We start from the raw sequence: 25,176 nt of genomic DNA, 5'->3' as shown, positions 1-25,176 counted from the left end.
GGATTTTAACCCTTTAAATGCCAGTTTGTTTACATAATGCCACTGTTGTTTTGTTACACACACACACACACACACTGACATCCATACCAACACACACACACAATTTTAGCTGCAACATTTATTCAGTTGGCCTGCAGTGCTCTATAATACAGCAAACAGAGAATAGGGGAAAAGCATGTATTTGCTCCATAGGCTAAACATGAGAAAAATGGCGCCATCTGGTGGAAAATATTAAAAATGTAAATTTTGAAGCCAGGGCTCCAGAATGAAAGCATAATATCATAGAATTCATGATATTATGCTTTAATGGCACTGGGATCAAATATTGCAGTTTTAATGGGTTTCAATGGGGACATTTTTGTCCTGAAGGTCCTGAGTGTACACAGTGTATTATAGATGTATTACAGGAACTGAGGTTGAAATATCAAAATTCCCCCCAAAATACACACATTTGGCTAAATGTATACCGTTGGCATTAACACAGCCAAAATGATCGAAAAATACAAAAATGTCCCGAAGGTCGCACAAGGGTTAAATTATTTTATTTTATGAATAAACTCGACACCGGAACGTAAGTTAGGGTTTCATGTTTCCGGTCGGAGTCTTTTTGAGTCGTACTCTCTTCCGCTTCGCACCAATAAAGAGACTCAGCGGCGCTTCGCGGGTCAATTTTTTTAAAACTTGTTTGGTAGAATCCGATTAAAATCGGAGCCATCCGAACAGCAAACATGGTAAGATTTTCCTGCTTAAATTATTAGTGTCTGACTAAGCAAATACTCTTTAATATTTCATGCAATAAAACAATCGTCATTACATAACTAGTGAACGTTTGTTTGTCCTTGCAGCTTAACTCCCGCTTAAATTCTTTAAAATGAATGAATTCATTGCTCTGTATAGTGATATCAGTGCAAATTATCAATGAAATCTGTGTCCCGACGCTGTGTTGTAAATATAAATGTTTATGTTAGCTTACTGTTTGCAGTAAGGTGTTGCACTTATGTGCCTTGATAAAGACGTTTAGGACGAATATACCTGTTATAATCGATTTACATGTATTTATATGCTGTTTTGCATGCTTTAAAGGCTTCACTTTAGAATCTAGCATGCTTAACGAGAAATCAGCCATCAAATCATGATGTACAATAGGAAATCTAGATGACTTGTCCAGTGCTTTTGTAATCAGGCCTAGTAAAAAAGAAGCCCTGATGTTACCTTGCAGGGGCGTAGAATATGCGGGGGATGCAGGGGACATGTCCCCCCTCGCTTTTGAAATGATTGCTACGCCCCTGTTACCTTGTGGCCCAGTCATGTTTGATTGTGTTTTTCAGACCGTGGGAAAGAGCAGTAAGATGTTGCAGCACATCGACTTTCGGATGCGCTGTATACTGCAGGACGGACGAATTTTCATCGGCACGTTCAAAGCCTTCGACAAACACATGAACCTGATACTGTGTGACTGCGACGAATTCAGAAAGATCAAGTAAGATGTCCAGAAGATTAATCCTTTTGCGTCAAGTTACTCCGAGGTCCTTAGAGGACAAAAATGTCCGCGTCAAAACTGCCATAATAATATTATATATTAATATTATTTTCCACTTTCAATGATTAAATTTTTTTTTTACCAACATCAGTCCTGTTCATAAATACCAAATATTCATTTTCAGGATTTTAACCTTTTAAATGCCAGTTTGTTTACATAATGCCACTGTTGTTTTTTTTACACACACATTTCTCAATACACACATACAAAACACACTCTGACATCCATACCAACACACACACACAATTTTAGCTGCATCATTTATTCAGTTGGCCTGCAGTGCTCTATAATACAGCAAACAGAAAATAGGGGAAAAGCATGTATTTGCTCCATAGGCTAAACATGAGAAAAATGGCGCCATCTGGTGGAAAATATTAAAAATGTCACTTTTGAAGCCAGGGCTCCAGAATGAAAGTATAATATCATGGAATTCATGATTTTTTGCTTTAATGGCACTGGGATCAAATATTGCAGTTTTAATGGGTTTCAATGGGGACATTTTTGTCCTGAAGGTCCTGAGTGTAACTATTTTGTGTACACAGTGTATTATAGATGTATTATAGGAACTGAGGTTGAAATATCAAAAATACACTCCTTTGGCAAAATGTATGCCGTTGACATTAACACAGCCAAAATGATCAAAAAAAGACAAATGTCCCGAAGGTCGCACAAGGGTTAAAATGCATTCATTACCTTGTATATCACCCACCCCTAATGTTAATGAGCTCACGGCAAGTTTTGAATTGTACAGATACTTTGATCTACAGCATTTATCAATATATCTTTGTACTTCACAGACCGAAGAACACCAAGCAGCCGGAACGAGAGGAGAAGAGGGTGCTGGGTTTAGTTTTGCTCAGGGGAGAGAATCTCGTTTCTATGACGGTAGAAGGACCGCCGCCCAAAGATGTGAGTCTGAAATTCATTTCAGTTTGAGAAAAGATTTGACGTCCAGGCCCTTTAATTAATTATCTCTCTCAATTCAGACTGGCATTGCACGCGTGCCTCTGGCAGGAGTTGCTGGTGGTCCAGGAGTTGGCCGGGCTGCCGGTAGAGGCGTTCCAGCTGGCGCGCCAATGGCTCAGGCTCCCGCTGGACTCGCTGGACCCGTGAGAGGAGTCGGTGGCCCATCACAGCAGGTCAGGTCATTCAACACGTTGTACTTTGGATCTTCTGAATAGAAAAGAATCGATCGCACTCTTTAAAACATTTTGTATTTCGTTGTTTCTCAGATCATGACCCCTCAAGGCAGAGGCACAGTTGCGGCTGCCGCTGCTGGTGCAAGTATAGCCGGTGCCCCCACGCAGTACCCTCCTGGCCGGGGCGGACCACCGCCTCCGATGGGCCGAGGAGCCCCTCCTCCAGGTAATGATGATGTTCGATTGGTCCGTTATAGTGTGGCTGTCGTGATTCAGCAGCAATGATGACATCAGTGCTTTCTGACGCCGATGAGGAGTCTACTCATGTAGCAGGATTACGCTGAGCTCAATCACATGACTGTATAAGACTCTAAAGCGTCCAACTGCTCGATTCATGAATGCTCACACTTGTACTTGTGTGTACTGTCACAGGTATGATGGGACCTCCTCCAGGCATGCGGCCACCCATGGGACCACCGATGGGAATGCCACCTGGCCGCGGTGCTCCGATGGGCATGCCACCTCCAGGAATGAGGCCGCCACCCCCTGGAATGAGAGGTATGCCCTCTTATTAGTAAAGATATATCATGATTGGTTGATTAGTGCAATAAGTGACTAGTTGATTAGTCAGGTTAACTAGTTCTTCTAGATTATGGACAAATGAACATTTTAGTGGTGGTACTTTAATTGGTATAAATTAATAAAAAAGGAAAAGCAAGAAAGGATAAAACGGGGTGGGGTGGGGGGGAACTAATAAAGTCGTAAAAACTAAAGGAAAGAAGCTAAAACAATAGCAAAAAAGGAATAAGAAAAACAAAACAAGAAATAAAAAAATGACGAACAATAAAAAGAAAAAATCAGAAATAAGAAAACAAGAAATTAAGTAAAGAACAAAGAAAAAAGCAAGAAATCAAAGAAAAACAGGAGAGAAAAAAAAAGCCAAAACCAGAAATAAACTAAAAAAAATTGAAAAGAAAAAATAAGAATTGTTTGACAAAACTGCAGTAAAACACATTCTGAAAAGTTTTGGAAAAAGTCCCCTTCGAAGCATTGATGCTTTAACCATACAAATTCAGATGGATGTCTTTTTTTAAACATCCCGCTATGAACACTGCGATTTTAAAGGGATATTTCACCCCAAAATGAAACCATTGCGCTCCATGCGGTTTTGTAAATGCAAGAATGCGTAAATATCCCTTCAGAAACTAATCCGCTCTGGCTCAGATGAACCCAAAACCAGCCTGATTATACGGGGCTTTATTAAGACTTAAGACTAGTCATTCAGGCAACACATTGACAACTTGATTTTGGAAACATTATTTTGCACATCCATTTTTTAAAATAATGTTTTTAATATTGGGGGTCTGGGTATCTCAGCGTGTATTGACGCTGACTACCACTCCTGGAGTCATGAGTTCGAATCCAGGGCGTGCTGAGCGACTCCAGCCAGGTCTCCTAAGCAACCAAATTGGCCCGGTTGCTAGGGAGGGTAGAGTCACATGTGGTAACCTCCTCGTGGTCATGATTAGTGGTTCTCGCTCTCAATGGGGTGTGTGGTAAGTTGTGTGTGGATCGCGGAGAGTAGCATGAGCCTCCACATGCTGTGAGTCTCCGCGCTGTCATGCACAACGAGTCACGTGATAAGATGCACGGATTGACGGTCTCAGAAGTGGAGGCAGCTGAGACTTGTCCTCCGCCACCCGGATTGAGGTGAGTAACCGCGCCACCACGAGGACCTACTAAGTAGTGGGAATTGGGCATTCCAAATTGGGAGAAAAGGGGATAAAATGAAATAATAATAATGTTTAATATTTTTCCTCTCAGGTCCTCCTCCTCCAGGCATGCGTCCACCCAGACCTTGAATGTGCACACTGGAAATGGATGTTTGAGCGACTTTTCCTTGTTTAGGAAATCTTGGTTGCAAGTCCTTGTATAGTTTAATTTGATTTTGTATTATGTCGTTTTTTTTTTTTTTTTTTTTTGTTTGTTTTTAATAAAGTGTTTTAAAATGTCTGTGTTTTGAGTTTGTGTCTTACTCCACTATAGACGTTAAGGCAACTTTATACATTCGTTTTTCATTTTAATGAACACCGTGTCAGATCAGCTCAGGATAACACATGCTGAAGTGAAATCGTTATTATTATTTATAAATATGTTTAGATGTCCGTATCCCTACAAGTAAACAATTTCAGGGTTTACTTTTAATTCCAATCAGGTGCTTAATGATCAGTCGAGCTCTATTGGCATAATTGTGTAATACAAATATAATATTGCCAAAGCAATTCTCTCCTCTAGATGGAAGTAGCCTTCGAATAAGAGCTTCATTATTGGTGACGTTGTTCCACATCTCCATCTACACATGTGTTTATTAGAACATGAGCTTCAGTGTGAGTGAATCAGTTCTGTAGAAACACATTTAAATGTTTTATTATACTTGAGCTTTCTTTAGTCAAGCTTCTTGCAGTCGCGCTGGAATCATTACAGTCTGTTAAAGTGACCGTGTTTATTATTCTGTCAAATCAGCTCAATAAAACATGTTTTCAGATCTAGATCTAGCTATTGATGAAGCTGATGTACCAGGAGAACCGGATTCAGCCACTGTTAATGAAGCGGTAAGTTTATAGTTCATATGCCTTATAAAAATATGCTGTTTTGGACAAACCATGATTTCTGACATGTGCCATGACAATACCACGTTCTTATACGTGTACCATGCACCATGGTAATACCATGTTTATTTGGACATGTATCATAATACCACGGTTTTACACATTTACCATGGTATTTCCATGCTTTTTGGTACTATGTACCGTCACAATAGGAGGGTTAAAGGGATAGTTCGCCCAAAAATTAAACTCGGCATCAATTACTCACCCTCATATTGTTGCAAACCCATATGAGCATGAAATACTTTTTTTTTTTTTTAATGCCGTAAAACACAAAAGGAGAATGTTAGGGACTGACAGCCTCGGTCACCATTCACTTTCATTGCGTCTTTTTTCCGTAACATGAAAGTGAATGGTGACTGAGATTAATATTCTGTCTATCATCTCCTTTTGAGTTCCATGGAAGCAAGTCATACAGGTTTGGATTAATATGAATGATGAAGACAAATTGCCGTGTGAATGGTCTTTATTGTGAGAGCTCCCAGGAATGAAATCCAACTCAAAGCCCTCCGTGCATAGCACACATGAAACAAAGAATCGGTGTGTATTTATCAGGTAACCTTGAAGATAATGGAGAGAGAAACTCCCTGGTATCACAAGACACTGAGACTTACACATCGTCCTTTGTGGTGCCAGCAAAAACAGACAAAATTGAGGTTGAATCAGTGTAAATGTGAAAAAATCTAAATGAAGATGCATTTAAAACAAGTAAAATGTATGTGTGTGTGTGTATATGAAGGAAGAGTAAATGAATGGATACATAGGTAAGATGAAAATACTACTGAGAATGTTTTTATGTATGTGAGCTCTGTGATCAGTTCAGAATGAGCAAAAGATAAAACTGCTGCTTTTTGTAAATCTCTCTGAGAATGACCTTGTATGTTCATGCACATTATTCATTGGAGCCCATCTGATACCGGTGATATACACATGGTTTTAACTCTAAATGAACAGATATTTCATGCTTAGTCTTCTGACATTACAGGAAGCCCTCAATTAAAGTCTCTTTAATCATGTGACTTGATCATGTTTATTTTGATCTATATATACTGTGTATATGTTCTAAGATAGTTTGTGTTAATAGCCCTATATCGAAGGCAACACTGATTTGGACAATTGCCAAATGTTATACACTAATGCATGTGGTCAGTGTTAATCATGTTTGTTTAGATTCATATTTAGTAAGACAATCAAGCTCTATTCAGCAGGTGCCTTTATCGTAAGTGATTTACAGTGTATATCTTACAGTGGAGCAATCTCAGGAGCACACACATCTAAATTATCATTAAATGTTATTTTCATTGACAAAAGTGTTAATAATATTACCTAATAAGAGGACTTCACCTAATCTAGGTTGTTGAAACAAAACAGTCTGATTCATATTGTTGAAACACTTCAAACGAATTACTTTTTCATTTTAACATTAAATATAAAGAAACAAAGAGAGATTGTGTTTTTCTTAACATATGAGGAAATCCCATATATATTTGCTTTAATTTGTGTTCATTTTGTGCCCAAGAAACTAATCCGAGCTGTACGATGCCTGCACGAAAAAATGGGCCAAATAGCGGGGCATGTTGTCACAGTATATGGGGTAAGTTGTCACAGTGGGAACCTGCTATTAAACAACCTATTACAGGCTTTTCAGAAAAATCTAAATGGTAAAATGATAAAAACAATGAAAGAGCAAAAATGTAAAAGGTAACATACAATTCAATATATATATATATATATATATATATATATATATATATATATATATATTATTGGGCCAACATATTTATAAATTAATTTGAGTGTACAACAGGGCTAAATGTGCTTTTTTCTGGTTTCAAAGTGTAAAAAGATTGAAAAAATACCCCCTATATCTTATCCCCCAAATAGTAAATCATTATTGATTTAAACACCTTGAACAAAACTGAAAATGACCAATAAGTATTTTGTCTCAAAATAAATGTGATTCTAATTAGCAACTAATTATTAGATCAAATTACTCAAAATCAAACTTTAGACATTGCACAAAATGATCTCATGGATCAGGAATATTCTGCAGTGTATAGTAACACACAGGCATTTAGGAAAGTACTGTGGTAGTTTGTGTTGCTATTAAGTGTTTTGGGAGAAAATAAAACCTAAAGTGGCTTTTACCCCTGGGGGGGCCTTTAGCCCCACTGTATACTATTTAAAAATTATAATGCAATTACAACATTTTAAACAAAATACCCTTGAAAATACAGCCTTTCTGTTAAAATCTACCCTCATTTGTCTATAGAATTGTTTACTCAACAGCTGTTGAGCCTACAAAAAAAAAAAATGTCTCCCCAATTTGGAATGGCCAATTCCCAATGCGCTCTAAGTCCTTGTGGTGGCATAGTGACTCGCCTCAATCCGGGTGGCAGAGGACGAATCGCAGTTGCCTCCGCGTCTGAGACCGTCAATCTATGCATCTTATCATGTGGTTTGTTGAGTGCGTTACCACGGAGACATAGTGCGTGTGGAGGCTTCACGCTATTCTCCACAGCATCCACGCACAACTCTCCACGCGCCCCAACGAGAGCGAGAACCACATTATAGTGTCCACGAGGAGGTTACCCCATGTGACTCTACCCTCCCTAGCAACCAGGCCAATTTGGTTGCTTAGGAGACCTGGCCGGAGACTCTCAGCACGCCCTGGATTCGAACTCGCCACCCCAGGGGTGGTAGTCAGCGTCAATACTCGCTGAGCTACACAGGCCCCCACAGAATTTATGCATTTTTTAAACTATTTTGTAAATATATAGAGTCATTATTATATATAGAGGCCTGGGTCTAATTTGGGTGGGCATTAGCCTGCACCAGCCCACCCTTGGCTATGCCACTGTTTTGAACTGGATGTTTAAAACCAACTTAACTTTTTGTAGATAAAAAAAAAACATTTGTGCAATTGAAATTTGGACTCAAAACCTTATAGCTAATGACTAAGAAGAAATAAAAAGGCTATAGCGGTAGCCTTTGTGACAACCTGCCCCGATCTCCCTTATACTGTATCTTCTTAATATATAATATCCTTATAAAGGCGGTATTGCACAGTAATGTTTAAAAGTCTAGATATAAGTCAATTATATGCATCATTAAACTGAGTACAATTCTTACTTTTCTGGTGATATTAAATTCTTAAGGTTAGTTTTTATGGCCCCTGCTTGTTTATATTGCATTTAGTTCTCGAATGTTACAATAGTGTTTATCAGTTCTCAATCCGGTTGTTTTCCGTTCAGCTAATAAACGCTTTTTATATAACGGTTCTGACGTAACGAAACCAGCGGACTGACTCACAGTCACGAGAAACGAAACTAAACAAAGATTTAAGCGCACTGAGAATGATGCATCAGTAATTATTACAGAAGAGAAGAGTGAAAGACCATAACCGGGTAAGTTCTTTAAGATCATTAAATTAAACTATTGCGAACGCAGCCTTATTATTCTTATTTACATTATATAGCGTCATTTAGGGCACTTTGTAATTTTTTATAGGCCCTTAAACAGAATTCGGTTCATTTCATAATAGGCAGATTATTTCCGGGTGTAGTCTACTGCGCATTTCATTGTTATATATATATATATATATGCATAAACCTTTTTATGTAGAAATAACGCGAGAACTGGCACTGATGAGTCGTTTAAACACGTTAGTATTATTCTAGACAATCCAAAACATTCAGGATAGAGATATATTTGCAAGCGTATTATTGCATTGTGTGATATCCTAGTCTGTGTGCACGTATGGAAGACCAGGAGTGCCACTTCAAAAAAAAAAAAAAAAAAAGAAAAAAGACTTTTAAAAAAACAAACAAGAAATTGTTTGATTTATTCAAACATATAAGTGTTAATAAAGGGGCGTGTGTATCTTAGCGAGTATTGACGCTGACTATCACCCCTGGAGTTGCGAGTTCGAAACCAGGAAGTGCTGAGTGACTCCAGCCAGGTCTCCTAAGCAACCAAATTGGCCCGGTTGCTAGGGAGGGTAGAGTCACATGGGGTAACCTCCTCCTGGTCGCTATAATGTGTGGTTCTCGCTCTCGGTGGGGCGTGTGGTGAGTTGTGCGTGGATGCCGCGGAGAATAGCGCGAGTCTCCACACGCACTATGTCTCCACGGTAACGCGCTCAACAAGTCACATGATAAGATGCGCGGATTGACGGTCTCAGACGCGGAGGCAACTGCGATTCGTCCTCCTCCACCCAGATTGAGGCGAGTCAATACGCCACCACGAGGACTTGGAGCACATTGGGAATTGGGCATTCCAAACTGGGGAGAATTGTTTTTTTAATAAATAAATGACTTTTTAAGTGTACAAATGAACAGACATTTCATTCATGTTTTAAAACAGTAGTTAAATGTAATAATAAAAAATAAATATATTTTTTAAAAGTGACAAATAAAGAGACATTTAAAACTGAATTAATTAAACTGATAATTGATTACTTTTTATTTTTAATTAGCACTCCTAGTCCTCTTTATGCTGTGCATGTTGTATAAGTTAAGTAGAATACATACTGATATGTATCACAGTGGCTCATCATAATAATGTTTCCGGAAGATGGGTCAGATCTTCATTAAACTAACTCAACAGAATAAGTAGATTACAGTTGTGTAGTTAATTATAGATTAACTAAACCATTATGCAATGCACTCATTTAGGCTAGATGTAGGTTATTTTTTTTACACATTTGTATTTTACGATTATAAATATTGTAGATGCTGCGGGATATTATTCAAAAGTCTGAGTCTGCTTGTGAAAATAATTCTGTTTTGAATTTTTATAAATTGAAAAACTTTTACTTTTTTTCCCCATTACAATTATATTATCAACATAACAATTTAAAAGAAAAGTTACATAGACAAATGTTCATGAATTTCATAGTATTTGGTATGCCCCCTTTTGCTTTAATGACAGCATGCAATTTAGCTGGCATGGACTTCCTACAAAGAAGTTAAAATGGTCAATGTCACTAATTTGCTTATTTGATTAGTGACCTAGAAATAGTGCAGAATCTTAAAATGTATTGTTCATGATAAGCCATAGCGATTTGTGTTTTATTTTTCTTCTGAAAGTCCTAAAACTTTGTATTTCCAGATTTAATTCAGTGTTGAACCAGATTTTCAATGTGGACTTAGACACCACTGTATTTAATATCTGTTATATTAATGTGATATTATGATTACAATCCTGTATAGATGATTAACAGTGTTTAAAAAGTACTGGGGCAGTACCATGGTAAAGTGATCATATGGTAATACCATGGTAATGAAAGATTACCAATTTTATTTACTATGGAATTTACATAGTTCTCCAAGGTACTTCAAAGATTACCGTGGTATTGCCATGGCACGTGTCTAAAAAATAAAAAAAAATTGTATGGTTTATGAGTATTGCAATACAGTCTCCTCAGATCTGAACAGCTGTAAAATGGTCAATCCAAGAGGAGGAGGACAACAAAGAGGAAGAGGAGGACAGCAAAGAGGAGGTGCCAATGCCCAGCCAAGACAAGGTATTCATTTTGTATTTTTCTTTTTTCTTCTCTTTCTATTCCCTCTTTAAACACTTCAGTGTAGATTCTAATTACTTATACACCTAAATTTTGTTCAACAGACGGTTCTGGGTCTGGTCAAAGACAAGCGAGTGGGTCTCCTAATCGAGGTAGAGGAAGAGGAGGTGGCCGTGGGGAAGGAGGAGGAAGGGGAAGTGGAGGAGGAAATGGAAGGGGTAGAGGGCAGAGGAGTGCAGAAGACAGGAGTACCCACCAAGCCAGTGAAAGTACGAATGCTCAAAGGGAGAGACACAAGGGTGAAAAAGCTAAAAGTGCAAGAGGAGGTGGGCAGGGACGAGGAGGAGGAGGAAACGGAGGAGGAAACGGAGGAGGAAGAGGAGGAGGAGGAGATGGAAAGGGTAGAGGAGAGAGTAAAGGCCAAGACATGCATGGCCATCATCAGTGGGGAGCAGCCAGCAACGTTCTTCGGGGAGCTATGAGATCGGGAGGCCCAGGTAACGCATCTTTACACCGGCGTTTGCATGGGGGGCTTGTTCATGGTACCACCCATACAAATTTTATCCAGTATGCTGTCCCAGTCCCTGTAAATTCAGTCTGTAGCCCTGAAGACCAGAGCAACCCACAAGCCAACGGAAGTACATCTGACCTAAGGGTGAGTCCCCAAAATGAAGAACTTCAAAGAGGAAGAGGGGACGTTCAGAGAGGAAGAGGGGGTCATGGGAGAGGAAGAGGGAGAGACGGAACCCCCGAGGTACACAAACTGGGGTATAAAACACTGGAGGGACTTCTGGAAAAAGAAGCATCTGAGGTGGCCATCACCCTTTCATCTAGCTTGGGGATCAAGACTCTACTTGAGGACAAGACGATGAGGAAGGACTTGGTGCAACTCGTCTGCCAGGTCCTCTGCAAGGCTTTCCAGTCCAGAATAGACCGCAAGATTGTGCTTCATTTAGCGGGCGTAGTCAAGGATTCTGTGTTTTTCCGCAACATCCTTCCATATTACGTGACCGGAATGATGTCGGATTACATGCCTGCTCGAAGGGATCAGTATCCCCAACATTTGAGCAACATCATTAGCCTTCTCTCTGATGTTCTCAACATGTTTCCTTCAAGCTCTTTCCAATCTGTCACTATGTTGTTGGCTGTTCTGAAACCAGCCATTAACCAGTTGCGAGCCTCTGGTGTGGAAATGCCAAACACCATTGATGAGGACCTTGAGAGGATCCAAGGTTTGGTTGACCATCTTCAGGAGAAGTCAAGGGAGGGAACCTTACGGTCAGATAAATACTCCTTCTTAGCAGCTGATGAAGATGCCCCACCTGGTGAGGAAGACTTCAGGACAATGAGCATCTATCCAACCCCTGAGGAGTTCCACTTAGATCAGAAGCCTTTCCTGAGACCCAACATTCTGGCTCAGAGCTTCCCAAATGCTCGCATCTATCTTGATACGCACTTCCGGCTTCTACGTGAAGATTTTGTGAGGCCACTGCGAGAGGGCATTAGGGAGATTCTGAGGAGCCAGGATCTCAATGTTGTACCAATGAAGAAGAGGCGTTTTGATGACATCAGAGTCTACTTTGACACTCGATTGGTTGTGCCACTATGCACACCAACAGGCATTGCCTACAAAGTGCAGTTTGATCCAAAACCGCTTCAGGTCAGACTTTATTGCTATGGTTCTTTGGAGTGCACTTAAAATAGCTTGGAATAATAACTACAAATGACTTCATTAATGCTCGTTCACCATTGTGTCTTATTTTGTTGCACAATAACTCTCATCTTCTCTCACAGTTTGTCCGGTGGGAAAATTCCAAACGTCTGCTTTACGGATCCCTTGTCTGTCTTTCCATGGACAACTTCAGAACTTTCCTGTTTGCTACTGTGACTGACCGGGACCCTAAACTGTTGAAGCAGGGACAGGTACACCTCTGTTTTTCATCTGACAGTAGGGTCCGTCTGGCCAGAGTTCAGCCCTCACACTCTTTTCTGATGGTGGAGACCACGGCATACTTTGAGGCCTACCGATACGTCCTAGAGGGTCTCCAGGAGCAAGATGAGAATGATCTTCCCTTTCAAAGGTATGCTTATAAGAATTAGAGCTTGATTTTTTAATTTTTTGAAAATAATTTAATTGCCGCATGCCCACAAACTTGCCTGTCACAAGGCTAGGGTTGTGGTTGGCAGGGCGTTGCCTTATGGTTACGATGGTGTTCTGATTGGTTTTTTGTGCATTGCTGTGGTTGCTAGGTGGTTGCTTACTGATGCAAGTCAAAAGAGCTCACCACCAGGTTATCTATGATATTTTGGTCTGAAGAAATGACTTGGGTCCCTACTTTCATCTCAGTGGGATTTTTTTCACCTATTTTATCATCCACTAGACGAAAATCTTAAGTCTGATCACATAAAAAAGTAATAGTATACCTCTCCTCAGCAAGTCACACAATTTGAGGTATCGCTTGTGCACATAGCAATACACTAAGAAGGTACATGCCAAGGTTTAAAGGGATAGACTTTAAGCCTTTAATCATACACATCCCAGATGGGTATGATTTTCTTTCTTCTGCAGAACACAAATGAAGATTTTTTTAGAAGAACATCTCAGCTCTGTAAGCCCTCACAATGCAAATGAATGGTGTCCAGAAATCTGAAGGTCCAAATATCACATAAAGGCATCATAAAAGGAATCCATATGACTCCAGTGGTTTAATTAACGTCTTTGAAAGCAATCCAATCGGTCTTGGGTGAGAACAGACCAAAATGTAATTCCTTTTTCACAATAAATCTTGACAGCAGTCTCCTTGGCAGTCATGATTTCAAGCTCTATTACACATCCTATAGCACCATCTAGCACTATGTGCATGCGTCAAGCACTAGGAATTGTTATCAAGCTTAACATGATTGTGCCTAGAGGCTGCAATGGCAAGATGTACTGTGAAGGAGTAGTTACTTTTTGGTCTGTTCTCACCCAAAACTGATTAGATCACTTCAGAAGACATTCATTAACCACTGGAGTCATATGGATTACTTTTATGATGCCTTTAAGTGATATTTGGATCTTCAGAGTTCTGGCCACCATTCACTTGCATTGTGTGGACCAATAGAGCTGAGATATTCTTCTAAAAATCTTAATTTGTGTTCAGCAGAAGAAAGTCATACACATCTGGGATGACATGAGGGTACATAAATTATAAAATAATTTTCATTTTTGGGTGAACTATCCCTTTAAAAATCAGGGTTTGGAGTTTTTCCAATACCTAACACTATGTATGTATGAGCATCAGTAAAAGTGATGCTTGCCGTAGCAAACTCTGCAAATGGGTGTATGTTTTGAGACCACCAATTTAGAAGTGAATACAGTTGCACAATTTTAAATAAAGGTAAATAAACATGTTTGTTGTTTCAGGTATATAGTGGAGTGCAATACAGAGGTATATGCCCCAGCTTACCTGCGGATGGAGGGGAGGAAGTACGATCTGTCAACCATCGTGGCAGAAGGGCAGGACAAGATTCCACCCTTCAACCCTCTTACCCCAGAAGCCTGGCCTGATGAGGAAACAATGGGCCTTGATGAAAGCCAGCTTCAAGCGCTAAAACTGGCCTTAACCAATGAGCTGGCCATCATACAGGGCCCACCAGGCACAGGTGAGAGATAGGAGTGGCGTTTTGACTAGTCTTTTATCACTTAGTAGTGATGTTATATCACATTAACAGCATATTCAACCTAAACCTTTTTTATTGTAACCAGAAAGTATCTTTTATATTCTATGCTATGCTATACTATACTATACTATACTATACTATACTATACTATACTATATCTTTAATTGGAACTTAGATCCAAACCAAATAATATACTGTACTGTCTAAACTTTACTGTACTGTGTTGTACTATACTATACTATACTATGCTATACTATACTATACCATACCTTAAATGTTATTGGAAGTTGGATGCAAACCAAACAATGTACTGTACTATACTATACTGTGCTATACTATACTGTACTATACTATAGCTTTAATTGGAACTTAGATCCAAACTAAATAATATACTGTACTGTCTAAACTTTACTGTACTATGTTGTGCTATACTATACTATACTATACCATACCTTAAATTTTATTGGAACTTGGATGCAAACCATACAATGTACTGTACTGTACTATACTATACTGTGCTATACTGTACTATACTATACTCTACTGTACTATACTATACTATACATTTTATTGGAACTTTAATGGATGCAAACAAAACAAAACAATGATCCTGTTTGTCTTTTACTTTAAAGGGAAGACATATGTGGGCCTGAAGATTGCTCGGGCTCTGTTAGACAACCATCATGCCTGGGCTTTTGGTTCTCCAATGCTGGTAGTCTGCTATACCAATCATGCTCTTGACCAGTTTCTGGAAGGTAGCCTAACTCTAAAACATCTATATTTACAGAGTCCAATGTTGAAGAGTGTATTACTTGCTTTATGGGAACAATCGTGGGATTGACAGAAAAAAAACACATTGCGATCTCTTTAATCTCAATTATTTCTCCAAGACAGCAATCAGATTAAACAGAGACTTTTGCTGAAGTCTCTTTGTGTCTACTTTTATTTCTCCCAAGGCATTTTAGGAGAAACATCTGAGAAAGAGCAACCTCTGAGCACAGAAATGTTTATCTGGGTTAAACTGGCTGGAAATTTCATTACATTTACTTACTGATTCCCAACTAACATATGGAATGAAATAGGCTTAATATATCCCACTTTATGTGCACTGTAATTATGGCTTAAGATATGTAGGATTGGCTCCTTTTGAAGCTCAAACCAGGACTTGTTCTCCTCCACAAACTCTTATACATTTAACTTAAGATCTCCATATAGGAAATAAGCAGGCATTTCATGACTTTTGTTTCAGGTATCCATAAGTTCTTAAAGGAGGGCATTGTAAGAGTTGGAGGTCGGAGTAACAGTGAGATTCTCAAGCATTTCTCACTGAGGGAGCTGACCAGAACATCAAACTTCCGTAAAGATCTGCCGCTGCACCTCAGGAGAGCCCATCATGAAGTGAGCTTACTTAATTAAGACATTCCTTTTTTATTTAGATATTTCTAAATGGAGATTTTATTGTTTTACTTTTAAACCATTTTTAGGGACATCAATAGATTAAAATAATTATTGCAATTAATTAAATGTTTTTTTTTTGTTTTTTTTTTTTGCCATTTGTTTGATTTTTCAGTATTTTGAATTTCATTCAGAATTTTTAAAATTTCACTCTTAATATAAACATTTCCTTTCCCTTCAAACTGTAGTGCATTCACAGAAAACACATTAAAACAAAAATAAATGTAACAAAGAATTGTCACAAATCTTTATGCGATGATGCAACTCCATTATGCACGTACTCTGCATATCTGCTATTATTAGTATTAGTAGTAGTATTTTTGCATACTCTCATATTCTGTGCAGATTTGTGGTGGTATTTTGTTTTTAGTGAAAGTCTCTAATATATATTAATTATATTTCATTATGTTAATAAGCTTCTGCACTATGTCCACAGATCCATACGCAGATGAAGGACGCAGAAGAGCTCTTAAAGAGACAGTCTGCGCAGCTGGAATGCAGCTTGCGTGGCGTCTTAAAAGAAGACTACCTGGAAAACTACATCAGTGATCGACACTGGGACAGCCTGTGCCAACAACCAGTTAGTCTATAACATAATTACACCATTAATTTAATGATTGTTTTGAAGTTAACACAATCAATGTCAAATTATAAATTTGTTGCACATATACTGCATATTCCTTTTAAAATGTAGTGCGTTCAGTTCCTCTTTTATGGAAAGAAAACAAAAAAATAGGCCTGTTTAACATTTTCACATTAGTTGGTCCATCTTCAGTGATGTGATGTTTCACACTAGCTTTGGTGTTGATTACATTTCGCCATACTGATGACTTTAGTATTGACATATTCCTGCTTACTCTCACTTATTAATAAAAGTACTGTATTCATCTTATTTTGTGTGTCTGTGATTGTGTGTTAGGTTTGGGATGGATTTGAGAGTGTTGGGCAGAAGTCTTCAATGATCGCTGAGTGGCTTGGCATCGGATCCTCTGTTTTTCAGATGGGGCTTCAACAAACAGTAGACGGCGGGGCGGGTGAGAGTCTAACCACAATGACAACAATACAACATCCTATGCATCTTTTTATTACTCAGTATGATGTAAAATATCTGATTTAGAGTTAACATGAAAATGATGCACAGTAAAAATATTCAGCTGATATTTCCCTTGAGTTTTCGTTGTTTAGAGTCTCATAGTTTTAACATGGAATAATTTGTATTTTTATAATGGATTCATATAGTTTAATATTGAAAGTCTGGGTCTGAGACAAGGATAAAACAGTAAAACGTTATACATATAAGGCATTTGAAAAGTACCAAATATAAATGATGAAAGTCTGGTGGGAAAAAATAAATAAAATAAACAATACAGAAAATAAATAGCATGACGTAAATAAAGTGATACGTGAATTGGAGGGGAAAATCAAAGACAAAGATAAAGTAAAAAAAATCTCTCTCTCTGTATCTCAGAGGCTGCAGATGATGAAGAGGCAGCACAAGAACAGGAAGAGCTGTTAGATATTGATGAAGAGGCGGATCTGATCCAGGCAGAGCGGATCTTGGTGGATGCTGAGCACTGGGATGGAAACATTCAAAAACAGCAGAAGAAACAGGAGAGAGACATTACAGCACTGGCTGATATGATGCTGTCTATGAACATCGATGATACTGAGACACAACAACCCCAGGGTCAAACCGAGGGTCAGACTGATGAACAGGGCTGGCAGGTAACAACACTAATGATATTAGTAATATTGTGACTATGTGCTCATGTGAGTTCAAATCTGGCTTGTGCCATTGTCAGTATTCAGAATGAACATCAAGCAATATCAGTCGTGATTTTTAACATCTCTTTCTTGACTCATTATTTGATCAGACTGCTAGAAGTAAAAATGAGTAAAAATGCAAAATAACTGTTTTTATTCCGAAATGAAAACTGACATATATACAGTATATAAATATATATATATATTATTGGAACTTAGACGCAAGCCAAACACTATACTGTACTATACTATATAATATACTGTATTTTACTGGAACTTGGATGCAAACCAAACAATATACTATACTATAGAATAGAAGCCTTTATTTTGGTCACACATTATACATACATTTTTTGCATATACACAGTGAAATGTATTTGTTTTCACATATCCCAGCTAAGCTGGGGTCAGAGTGCAGGGTCAGCCATGATACAGCATCCCTGGAGCAGATAGGGTCAAGGGCCTTGCTCAAGGGCCCAACAGTGGCATCTTGATGGTGCTGGGGCTTGAACACCCAACCTTCTGGTTAGTAACCCAGAGACTTAACTGCTGAGCCACCACTGCTGTGCTGTACTATTCTATACTATACTGTACTGTACTATACGATACTAAACTGTGCTATACTATACTATACATTTTTTTGGAAATTGGATGCAAAACAAAAGATATACTATACTATGCACTACTATACTATGCTATACATTTTATTGGGACTGATGAAAACTGAAATATATACTATACTACATTGTACTATACTACTGTATACTATACTATAAGATACTACACATTTTATTGGAGCTTGGAGACAAAACAAAAGATATACTGTACTGTACTATACAATACAGTGCTGTGCTATACTATACTATAATATAATATATACTGTATTTTATTGGAACTTTGATGCAAACCAGAATATATACTATACTATACTATGTGATACTATACTGTACTATATTATTCAAAACTATATAATACCATACTATGCTATACATTTTATTGGAACTTCGATGCAAACCAAAATATATACTATACTACAGTGTAATTTGCTATACTATAGCATACTATAATATACTATACTATATATTTTATTGGAACTTGGACGCAAACCAAAACGAACCAAATAAAAAATAAAAAAACAACTATTTACTTACTAAATGAAAGTTAATGGATGTTATGCGTCAACTACCCAAAAAACATAATTCTATGTTGCCTTAACCATGCAAACTATTTCATTTTAGTGTATTGAGATTGCTATTACAGATACTTATGGTTTCATTAAAAGAATTATGCTGTTTGTGTGTTTGTTAGCGTGTGTTACTGTGGTAATTAAATTTTTTAATGCTGCTATTCTGTTGTGTATTGTCAGATGCAAGGCCACCAGAAGAAAAGAATGAAGCAAATGGTTCGTAAAGAGTTGAGGAAGACTTCAGTCATGAGTGATGAAGAGGAGAGGCGTGTCAGTGATGTGTGGAACATTGATCTGAAAGACAGATGGAGACTGTATCGGTAATACACTCCCCAAAACACACACACATCCTCCGTTACACTATAGAGAGCACACACACTTTCCACCAGATGGCAGCATTGAATTACAAATTTATACAAGCAGCACTAGTGAATTACTTAACCTGGATTTATTGTCACATTTTGTCAACCTGACATGTTTAATATATGATTGAAGATGATGTCTGATGTAACATACAGTATAAGACAGCTAGATTTGATTAATGCTTTAAACTAGAGCTGTCATGATTTATAAATAATCACCTGTTTTTTTTTTTGTTACTAAACAAAACTGAAAATCAGTCAAATAATAATAAATACATCGTTCCTTAAAATAAACTGAACTGTGATGCTGGACATTTTTAAAGACCAAATTAAGATACCGTAAGATTTTCAACTGTGGCTTGTATGGTCTCAGAAAAATATAAAATAATTAAGTGAATGGCTCGGAGGATATGACTCCAAGTTCAGTGTGAATAAATCAGTTCTTAACATGTATGCGTATCAAGCATGTAATTGAAATATTTGTTTGACAATTAATCATCAGCCAAACATTCATAATTGTATGAACTTTAGTTTTTCCTCTTCTTCAGTCTCTGGGTGTTGCGGTATCGCAGTGATCTCCGTACGAAGGCTCTCCACGCTGAACAGGTCTTCCAGGATGCAGCTGAGCGACTCAATGAAATCCGGTGTCGTGAGGACCTTTGTGTGCTGCGAAAAGCTCGTGTTGTTGGTATGACGACCACAGGAGCGGCGAAATACAGACAAGCTCTGCAGGAGCTGCGACCCAGACTGGTGATTGTGGAGGAGGCAGCGGAGGTGCTGGAGGCCCACACCATCACCACACTCAGTCGAGCCTGTCAACACCTCATACTGATCGGAGATCACCAACAGGTACACAGTAAAGAAGACTGGGGCTGTCAAGGTCCAAAAAAAGAAGACTTGAAATATAGTGCATGGAATACTTTTATGGTTCTTTTTTGGAGATTGATAGCCATTTATCACTTTCATTCAGAGCTTGACAGACCTTCCTTTACTTTCATTATATACTGTAGAAAAGGGTGGCCAGTGAAGCATTTTCGCCTTAATTTAGCAGCATTCTTTTATTATAAAACATTAATAACATTATTCTTTGTTTATAAAAGAAAAACTAGTCACCACTGCTGTGATGGGGTTTCAAATGCAGCGGCTGAGGGAGTGATTGTAAATTTGTCATCTTTCTCTGTTCTGACTTTCGTAATCCATCTCTCTCTATATTTTTCCCTTTTTTGGAAGGTTGTGGAAACATGATAGCAAATGGGAATGCAAAAATGTTCTGTGGTCTCTCAGTTACCACTAGATAAGTTTACCCCGCTATAGTTTACATTTGCGTTCCAAACCTGAAAATGTAAAAAGGATCCATTTTTCTCCTTATACCTCTGAGTGATCGGTGTACAAAAACACATTTATTCACGGTGTATTTGTGATTCATGGTACATTTATGTTTATGCATTTAAACCTGCACAGCTAAGGCCTAGCGCAACAGTGTTCGATCTGGCCAGGAATTTCAATCTGGAGGTTTCCATGTTCGAGAGGCTTGTCAAAGTGAACTTCCCATTTGTACGACTCAACTACCAGGTTAGTTTATGCACCATCACACCAGCCAATGAACTATATAATAACTCCATCTTGCTTATTAAAAAGGTAATTTTGCTGTTTTTATTTTTGGTGTATACTTCTAGCATCGCATGAGACCAAGCATTGCTCGACTCTTGACTCCTCATATCTATGCAGAGCTTGAAAACCACCCTTCTGTTCATGAGTATGACAATGTTAAGGTAATTAATTGTTTAAAAAATATAATTACACAGCCTTTATGGGATAGTTCACCCAAACATTTTTATTTGGTCACCATTTACTCTCCCTCATGTCATTCAAAACCTGTATGACTGTATTTCTTCAGTGGAACAAAAGGAAATGTACTGTAAAATGAAAGCCATGTATGTAATGTAATGTAATGTAACAAATGTAATTTCTAATTTTCGGGTGAACTATCCCTTTAATTAACAGTGCCACTTACTTATAACATCAGACCTGGCAGAAAATGATCACTGTTTGCTAAAAAGTAATTTGTTTACTTTCATCTACTTTCAACTAAAATCTGTGCAACGTTTGGTCTACAGGGGCTTTTAACAAATCTCTTTTTCATGGATCATCCTCATCTTGAAGAGGAGATTAAGGATGGGCGAAGCCATCAAAACCTTCACGAGGCTCATTTTGTGGTTGCGCTTTGCCGCTACCTGCTGTGTCAAGACTACAAGCCTTCTCAGATCACCATTCTAACGACTTACACCGGACAGCTTCACTGTCTGCGAAAGCTCATGCCCTCTGCTCAGTTTTCTGGCGTCAAAGTCCATGTAGTTGACAAATATCAAGGTGAAGAGAACGACATTGTCATATTGTCTCTAGTGCGCAGCAACCTCGAGGGTAGGGTCGGTTTCCTGAACATCTCGAACCGTGTTTGCGTTGCCCTCTCTCGCGCTAAAATGGGTCTTTATTGCATTGGAAATATGGAGATGCTCAGCAAAGTAACGCTGTGGAGCAATATCCTTCATTGTCTAAGAGAAAATGATCAGGTGGGTCGTGCATTAATATTGAGCTGTCAAAACCATCCTGAAAAGCAAGCCCATGTTTCCAGTGCTGTTGATTTCAAGTGCGCCCCTGAGGGTGGTTGCGATCAGCCCTGTGAAATTCGCCTGGAATGTGGCCATGTGTGTACCCGTATGTGCCACCCTTACGATGCTGACCACAAGAAGTTCAAGTGCACCAAGGACTGCCCCAAGGTGCTGTGTGAACTTGGGCACAAATGTCCACGCCGCTGCTACCAGAACTGTGATCCATGCCAGGTACGCATAGAAAAGATAATACCGTCATGTAAGCACAAGCAGAATGTACCATGCCACCAAGACCCAGCTGACTTTGTGTGCCAGGAGAATTGCCAAAAGACCCTCACATGCAGACACCCCTGCAAGGCAACTTGTGGAGAATCTTGCACTGCTCGGTGCATGGTGAAGGTTTCCATGGTGCTGAAATGTGGTCACATGCAAGAAGAATCATGTCACGTATCCAGGGATTCCAAGAAGGAGCCACATTGCAGGACAAGATGTGGCACTATGCTGAAATGTGGCCATCCCTGCCCCGGAACTTGTCACGGATGCTATCAGGGTCGCCTCCACAAAGGATGCACCCATAAATGCAAGCAAACCCTTGTGTGTTCTCATTTGTGTCGGGAGCCCTGTGTACGAAATTGTCCACCGTGTTCCCTACCCTGCGAGAACCGTTGTATCCACAGTGTCTGCAAGAAGACTTGTGGTCAGCCTTGCACCCCATGTGCTGAACCCTGTGCATGGCAGTGTCCGCACCAACGCTGTACCAAGCTGTGTCATGAGCCATGCGACAGACCCCCTTGTTCTGTTCCCTGTTCCAAAACCTTACCTTGTGGACACCCCTGCATAGGTCTATGTGGAGACCCATGTCCAGACAAGTGTCGCATTTGCCATCCAGATGAAGTAACGGAGATCTTCTTTGGCAATGAAGATGAACCGGATGCTCGCTTCATCCAGTTAGAGGACTGTAAGCACCTTTTTGAGTCCGCAGGAATGGACACTTACATGGCTCTGGATGAAGATCAAGGGGCGGAATTGGATCAAAGGGCGATCCGACTTAAGGACTGTCCCAGGTGTCGCACTCCAATCCGTAGAAATCTGCGGTATGGCGCTCATATCAACCGCAGCCTGGCAGCAATTGAGATGGTAAAGGAGAAGATCAATGGTGAGCCTGCTGTTAACAGGCATCACCAAGAAGCCCTTAGTTTGCAACTGGATGGGAAGATTAACTTGAGGGAGTATCTTCCCAAAGAGTTTGCCCCACTCAAAGAGATGCTCGACACAAATAACCTTTCATTCCAACAACTTTGGCATCTTGAGAACTTGATGACCTTCCTTGAGAGTTTTGGGAAGCTGAAAAAAATGGAGAAAGAACACATGACAGATTTGGCCGATATTGTTGTGTTTTCTCGCAAGGTTGGAGAAGGCTTGAAATTCCTGTTAGATCCAAATCAAAGGTTTTCAGAGCAGCAGGTAGCAGATCTTGAACGTGAATTGAAGAGACTCTTCTACCTGGCTGATCTCAATGCTCGCTGTAAAATGGTTTTGTTGAAACTTCCAGGACATGTGCTTGGTGCAGAGGTCCGACAGTTACGAGAGATCCTGCAGGACACTTTGCCCTTCACTGAAGGACTAGAAGTTACAGTGAAGCGGATGTTTACGAAGCTGGACACCAAACTTCCACGCAGTGGTCTGGGCGTCACAGATGAGGAGAGGGTAATGATACTCAAAGCCATCGGTTTGAACAAAGGTCACTGGTACAAATGTCCCAATGGGCACGTGTATGCAATAGGTGAATGTGGAGGTGCTATGCAGCAAAGCAAATGTCCTGAGTGCAACGCTACCATTGGAGGAGCTAATCACTCTCTCGTGCACGGAAATGCTGTGGCAACTGAGATGGATGGTGCACAACATCCTGCTTGGTCAGAAGCTGCCAACTTGGCAAACTTTGACCTCGCTAACTTGTGAATGCGTTTAAAAGTCCAGTTACTGAGATTACATTATGAGTTACAGTCATAGAGATCTATGATCTCAGTGGGTTTTTAGGTTGTATTTAGGTTTATCGACAAAACCCATCCAAAACCCAACCATTCGATTGCTTAGGAGACCTGGCTGGAGTCACTCAGCATGCCCTGGATTCGAACTCACGACTCCAGGGGTGGTAGCCAGCGTCAATACTGCTCCAAAAGCTGCTCAAACTACTACTCAAAAAATGAAATTTCTTATCAAAAATAATTAACCAAGCTCAAAATTGCTATTGTTACAAAATATGTATATGTGATACGTCAGATTACAAATAACTGTGAATGTGTCTCCGCCAAACACTCTGCCCCTGTTGGGCAGCGGTGATTTTATGTTTCATATGCTGTCAATCATGTACAACATCATATATACTGTAGAAGCCAAGCTTCCAGCCGGGACAAAAATACATTGATTGAAAGCCCAGTGTCCAATCAGTTGCAGATCCTCTGCAAATAACTAAGCTCCCAAGGCCTCCGGGCGGGATCCAAAATGACGTGTTCAGTGCTTCTCTTCCAAATGTTATTTATATAGATTATTTATACATATTAAATTCATCATTTCAGCATTTCCTATTAAATTGTTTGAGAAGCCGTGCTTACTGTGTACTCTTAAAGCAATCCCTACTGGTGTGTACTGTATGTCTGTTATTTGATTCACTCACATCGTATAATGTTTTTTTATTTTACAGTGTAATAACTGGCCACCATTAACTGTCTTATTTGCTTGCCAAAGGCTATTTAGCATTTGTCACTTGGCAAGTGTTCATTTTGAAACCCCCCCACCCCATTTTGGATTCTGTTTGGACAAGTCAGCCTTCCAGTCATGTTAAGATACACAATATGCTATTACGAAAACACCAGTTCACTAGCTAATGCATATATCACTTAAATGGCACTTAATAAATTTGCTAAATAAAGTTATATGTTTAATGAACATCTGTGTCCATAATATTTTCATTATGTAGGAACTGTTTTCTTAAGCAATAATGTACTCAACACAATGCTAGATTCTGGTAAATTTCCTATTTCTTTCTTTTTAAAGATTCACTCAGTAATTATTGTTTATATTGTGCTAATAGCTAGCAGCGTAGATGCCGCATCACACAAAAACAGAAGTTCTTAGTTACAGATGCCATTGTAAATGTGCTATTAGCAGTCAGCCATGGTTATTTTGCCATTGAATTATCGAGAAGAAACCACTAATATTCAGCTGGTCAAATTATCTCAATATGGCGGCGTGTGTAACAGGTCCTACT

At 39.2% G+C, this 25,176-nt stretch overlaps 2 protein-coding genes across 3 annotated transcripts; both read left to right on the top strand.

Annotated features, from left to right (window-relative positions):
* The first annotated feature begins 580 nt into the window (after positions 1-580).
* snrpb (small nuclear ribonucleoprotein polypeptides B and B1) lies at positions 581-4,692 on the top strand. The gene is made up of 7 exons (XM_051713131.1): positions 581-731; positions 1,329-1,480; positions 2,338-2,449; positions 2,527-2,679; positions 2,773-2,905; positions 3,112-3,237; positions 4,504-4,692. The coding sequence occupies exons 1-7, from the start codon at positions 729-731 to the stop codon at positions 4,539-4,541; spliced, it is 717 nt and encodes a 238-aa protein (XP_051569091.1). The 5' UTR covers positions 581-728; the 3' UTR covers positions 4,542-4,692.
* Positions 4,693-8,635: 3,943 nt separating this feature from the next.
* On the top strand, positions 8,636-24,854 carry LOC127449541 (NFX1-type zinc finger-containing protein 1-like). Of its 2 annotated transcripts, none has more exons than XM_051713023.1 (15): positions 8,636-8,752; positions 10,765-10,872; positions 10,974-12,529; positions 12,664-12,950; positions 14,276-14,514; positions 15,165-15,287; positions 15,782-15,930; positions 16,424-16,567; positions 16,907-17,021; positions 17,456-17,712; positions 19,118-19,257; positions 19,848-20,148; positions 20,761-20,871; positions 20,976-21,071; positions 21,417-24,854. In XM_051713023.1, the coding sequence occupies exons 2-15, from the start codon at positions 10,791-10,793 to the stop codon at positions 23,865-23,867; spliced, it is 6,051 nt and encodes a 2,016-aa protein (XP_051568983.1). In that variant the 5' UTR covers positions 8,636-8,752; positions 10,765-10,790; the 3' UTR covers positions 23,868-24,854. The 2 variants fall into 2 exon arrangements, with proteins under 2 accessions (XP_051568983.1, XP_051568984.1); XM_051713024.1 differs by having other exon boundaries at positions 8,664-8,752; positions 10,784-10,872.
* The last annotated feature ends 322 nt before the right edge of the window (positions 24,855-25,176 follow it).

This window comes from Myxocyprinus asiaticus, chromosome 12 (assembly GCF_019703515.2).
Source record: "Myxocyprinus asiaticus isolate MX2 ecotype Aquarium Trade chromosome 12, UBuf_Myxa_2, whole genome shotgun sequence".
NCBI classification, from domain to species: domain Eukaryota; kingdom Metazoa; phylum Chordata; class Actinopteri; order Cypriniformes; family Catostomidae; genus Myxocyprinus; species Myxocyprinus asiaticus.
This window is presented reverse-complemented; position numbering and strand designations above follow the sequence as displayed.